Here is a 4,750-nt window from a genome sequence, read left to right as displayed (position 1 = left end):
ACCGGCCAGCCGACATCAATCGAACAGCCGTTCGCGTTGAATCCAGCAGCACCTGTTTATACGGCTGTGAAAAACACAGGAGGCACAGCAACAACGATATACTGAAAGCTCAGCCTTCACATAATTCGGCTGCAGAATCCAAAACAGATTCGAACGGAAAGATACGAATACATGAACTTGGTTTTGTCTTTATGAAGGTTTAGTTGTTCGCTCATTGCGGTTTGAGGGCAGCTAGCATAAAAACAGCATGGAATTATTTAAATATCAACCTCCAATTATCCCATTATACGAAGCTCCTCTATTCTTCTGAAAGAACACGGACCTCGCAACAACAAGGTCGCAGTTCAATTCCCAGGCAATGCATACGCTGATAAAAAAACGCTTTGGATAAAAGCATCTGGCAAATGGATGGAAGCAAATGAGGAGCGTAGCTTACAATTCATAAGTATAAGAATAAATGGTGATCTGACCGCTACACTATGAGTCATGGCTACTTATGGAAACCCATTTATGGAAATGCACCCTTGCATCTGGAGAAGACGAGGGGGAAACGTTTTCTTAAGCGGACTGAAAACGAGAACAGCAAAACAGTAATCTTGCAGCACGCGTATGAGTAATATTCAGTTTGTCATGAAAGCAGTGAAAGAGCAGAGTTATAAAACGAAGATCTGAATAAAAAGCTTAAGACAAAGAGTATAATTTCAAGCATTTTAATACAAACTTAATAAACTATCAGTCCCTCTTTACATGTAAGACACTGACTCCAAATACTTTGTTATACTATTTGTTTTTGTCAAGTATTGCACAATGTTGGTACAAAATTAATATACGATTACATTTTGTCCATAGTATAGCAAAAATCTTTGAACTCTTAACAGAAAATACAACTCTTGTTTTTGTTTTGTTTTTCCTCTTTTTTTTTTTTTTTTTCCTCCCCCAAAAAGCAAATATTTTTAAATCCCAACACAATGGAATATTCTGTACACAATCTTTAGAATAGTTGATGTTTTTAAAGATGGATTTCAATTTACAATTTTCAATAAAAAAAAATATAACAAAAGCTGCTGCAGCCATCACAGATCACTGGAGTAGTAAAAAGATATAAATGCAATATGTCGTAGAAACAATATATACTCTGATATTTTACAAACTTTCTACTAAATTAATTATACAGTTAGAAAAAAGACCAAGAAATCCCTCATTCAGCATTCAGGCCAATCCTCGGAAAAATTGGCTGTGTAGCTATACCTTGAATACTATTAGAGGCCTTGATTTGTAGTTTTCGTCTTCATCATAAAGATATATCTTAAAACAGTCAGTAAAAATAATTTTGTGCTTGGTTGGCAAAAGAAAACAACTTAAAAAAAAAAAAAAAAAAAAAAACTATATGAGTTTAGAGAACTAAGCTTGATTGTACACCAAGCTTAATCGTAAAAAGAATGACAAAAAATACTCAAGGGAACAACCCTCGGGCTCATCGTTTGACTTATTCGCCGGGACTTTACAGTTGAAGTGTTGCTTTGCGATTTTCTTTTTGCTTTTTTTGTTTTTTCATTTTTTTGGGATTTTCCAAACGCGAACTTTTCTCCGTCCCGTCACATATCTCTGGTCGTTAGTAGTATTCTCTCTTTCTAGTTGGCCATCACTGGCTGGAATTGCTGGTTAGAATACTGCATGTTGCTCAAGCTGAAACTCAGACTGTCCATGAGGGACTTCTCGTTAAGGCCCCCGTAGGCTGCAAACACGTCAAAGGCATTATTGTACGGGAGAGGGCTGAGATTGAGGGGCGTTTCCCCGGGGAACATTGCACTTGGGCTGCCCTGCCCCTGGAGATTGGGGAACACAAACTCCTTGGCGTTGGGAGACAGGGCGGAGGGCTTCTGCGGCTGACTGCCCAAGCCGACGCCATAGAGAGAATGCATGGATGTGGACATGGCTTTCTGCTTCAGGAGGTTGTTTACATTCAGGCCCAGGTTGGTGGGGGAGTTTCGGGTCACCTTGTTGGCGTTCCTCCCGTTGCTTTTCATTTTCGTGGAGCCAAATTTGGTGGCGGCGAAGCTGGCAGTGGTAAAGGTTAAAGGTTGCGTGGAACGGCGCATGAAGGTGGGGCTGACCGCCGCCGACTGGCCAAACGGAGGGGACGGGGAACTGGAGGTGGGGGACATGCCTAGGGGTTCGCTAATGGGCATGAAGACCTGGGCCTCTGGGTTAAAGCTGTTCTTGATCTCCTTGTCCAGCTCCAGGCCGTTCTCATTACTGTCGTCCACATAGAGCACCTTGACGGGTCCCTTCTCCCCAATCTGATAAGACACCTCGAAAGGATCAATCCAGACACTGAGGTCCTGAGGCAGGTTGTTGCGGACATCCTCAATGTCCAACCCACTTTCTTTGGCTGCTTGCTCTACAACTGGGTCCACTTTCTCCCCGACATGTATACACCTGAATCCAGACCCTTTGTATGGCTTGTCCGGGTACCAGTGTCCCTCGTATTTCTGTTTCAGCTGTCGCTCCAACTCCTCGCCGAAAATGTTGACACGTCGCCTGGGCAGCTTATTGTACAAGTACGAAATGATGAAGTTGAGTGCTACTTGGATTTCAAGCTGCATAGCTGCTGCGCTGCCCTGGAGTATCACCACCGTTGGCTGTTTGAATTCGCGTATTGTGTTGTAAGCCACCAGAGGGCAAGGCTCGGCTGGAGCCAGGCAAATAAACAGAAACTTGGGGTGGTTGGGGGGAACGGTTCGAAACAAAGTGCTGGTTGCAGAGGGAACGTCTCAGACCACAAACGGCTGATCCGGTTCCTAGAGACAAGCAAAAACAAATAGCGTGAATAACTCAAGCTCATTATTCTCAGCTGGAGATAATAAACTGGAACATGTCGCCGTCTGTCAGGTTGTTTAATGGAGAGTGCATTAGAATAGCATGAATGTTTTGATAAAACAGCTTGAGCAAATTAACCATAGTTTTACTACAAATAAAACCAAAAAAAAAAAAGCATGATTGCTATAGTTAACCGCAAATGAAGCATGGCATTTGTAGTGAAACCATAATTACATACATTGTAGTCAATAAGCCAAAAAAAACATGCAGTATACTACAATTTTACTATAATAAAACCACGGTTAATAGGCTTGCGAGCAGATTAGATTTTACACAAGCACGCAAACAATCCTAAGCCTCGGTGCACTGGGTGAATGGTACTTCCAGCCTAGCTAAATTCAAGACAGCACCTTGGGTCGAGCATATATTAGCACTAAGCTAGAGCTATAATTGCAGTTTACCATTATAGGAAGGATGCACCGGGGCTCGCGGAGCTGATAGAGTTACGTAATAACGAACTTGCCCCGACTAGACCCCGCACAACCGAAACCGGTCTACTGCTGTCGTCATAACCGAACTTTATCCTCGCGAATGTCTGCAAAATAGAGTTTCGTGACGAAATCAGACGCACTTGCGTCCGACACTTTAATAATTAAACCCGAACGGGTCACGAGGAGACGCGAAAACCAGTCGGCACGCGCACGTATCGGCGTGCGGTCGTCGACGAAGCGAACGGGAATGAAAATATGCGCGTGAATGTTGCACCAAACCGACAAACCGTTCGCTTTACGCCTTGGTTGGCGAATGTAAAAGCAGGCTGCGTCGGGTCCGTACGTTTAAAGCGAGTACAGGAGATCGTATCGTCGCTCCTACCCAGTTCACGGGGAAGATTAAAGCGTTCGCGAGGGACACGATGTACGGTTTAAAAACGGATACACATGCGCTATATTACCAATGCACGCGCCGTACAGAGCTGTACAGAGCTATACATCCAAGACAAAACAGCGGTGGGCGATATAGGCTATCCCGTGCAATCCGACCGCGACGTGTTGACAAATTAAACGGCATCAAATTCTTTGGCGATGCTTTGCACTTTTATATCGCACGGCTTCTGGTGCAAAAAGGTATTTGGCCATAGTTGGCGATCCCTCCGAGCTCCCAAAGTCTACAGCCCACGACTGACGCAGCAAGCGTTCATTTAAATTCTCTTAAGGTTTCAGTAAACTATTACAGGCGGCGCTTTGCAATAACCAGTGCAGCGAATAACACTTTACAAATAGGGCAAATCGCGAAAAATACAGCCATGCCGCACAAAGAAACCAAATACTTACTTGAGTTTACAAAATGACGATTTTCAGTAGTTGCAGTAGCCTTGACTAGTGCACATAAAAAACTTCAGATATAAATACTTTCTTCACATTAACATAAAGGTATTCCAGTTGGTAGACTTGAAGTGTTTTATTTTTGTTGAGTTTTTTTGTTTTTCCTCTTCTTCTTCTTCTTATCTTGCTCCCAGTTATCTGTAAGGTATTTGCTGTTTCACCTTCCCAATAAGCTCCTCTCCACCCCCTCTATCTGGGTGTTTTACAATTTCGTCCCCTACTGCTGTCATCCGCCTCTATTTATAGTTTTCCTCCGCCACGGACACGCGGTGGGCGGTGACGCGCTTCCAAAGGTCACAACAAAACGAGCATCGAATCCTCGCGAGGTGATTGGCCAGGCTCGAGCGAGGGGCGGGTCCTGCTCCTGACGTCCTTCGAGCCCATTGGCCCATTTCGCCGTCGAGCAAAGAAGGGGTGGGATTTAACGCGCTTACGTCGAGCCCGTCATAAAGGCTGTTGACGTCACGCGTTACCTAGTACCACAAAAAAGACAAGCTATTCATGGAGGTATCGTATATCATTTCCATGTTCATATTTCGCAAACATGA

General features: G+C 43.9%; 1 protein-coding gene across 1 annotated transcript; it reads right to left on the bottom strand.

Moving 5' to 3' along the window:
* Positions 1-694: 694 nt before the first annotated feature.
* Positions 695-4,424, bottom strand: tob1a (transducer of ERBB2, 1a). The gene is made up of 2 exons (XM_043234957.1): positions 4,152-4,424; positions 695-2,801 (listed from the first exon to the last, which is right to left on the bottom strand). The coding sequence occupies exon 2, from the start codon at positions 2,604-2,606 to the stop codon at positions 1,632-1,634; it is 975 nt and encodes a 324-aa protein (XP_043090892.1). The 5' UTR covers positions 2,607-2,801; positions 4,152-4,424; the 3' UTR covers positions 695-1,631.
* Positions 4,425-4,750: the final 326 nt, after the last annotated feature.

Source organism: Puntigrus tetrazona, chromosome 3, assembly GCF_018831695.1.
Source record: "Puntigrus tetrazona isolate hp1 chromosome 3, ASM1883169v1, whole genome shotgun sequence".
NCBI classification, from domain to species: domain Eukaryota; kingdom Metazoa; phylum Chordata; class Actinopteri; order Cypriniformes; family Cyprinidae; genus Puntigrus; species Puntigrus tetrazona.
The sequence above is the reverse complement of the archived record's forward strand: the minus strand, read 5'-3'. Positions and strand labels throughout refer to the sequence as shown.

Excerpts from the sequence above, each read along its gene's own strand:
- tob1a (XM_043234957.1), bottom strand. The coding sequence starts at position 2,606 with ATGCAGCTTGAAATCCAAGTAGCACTCAACTTCATCATTTCGTACTTG.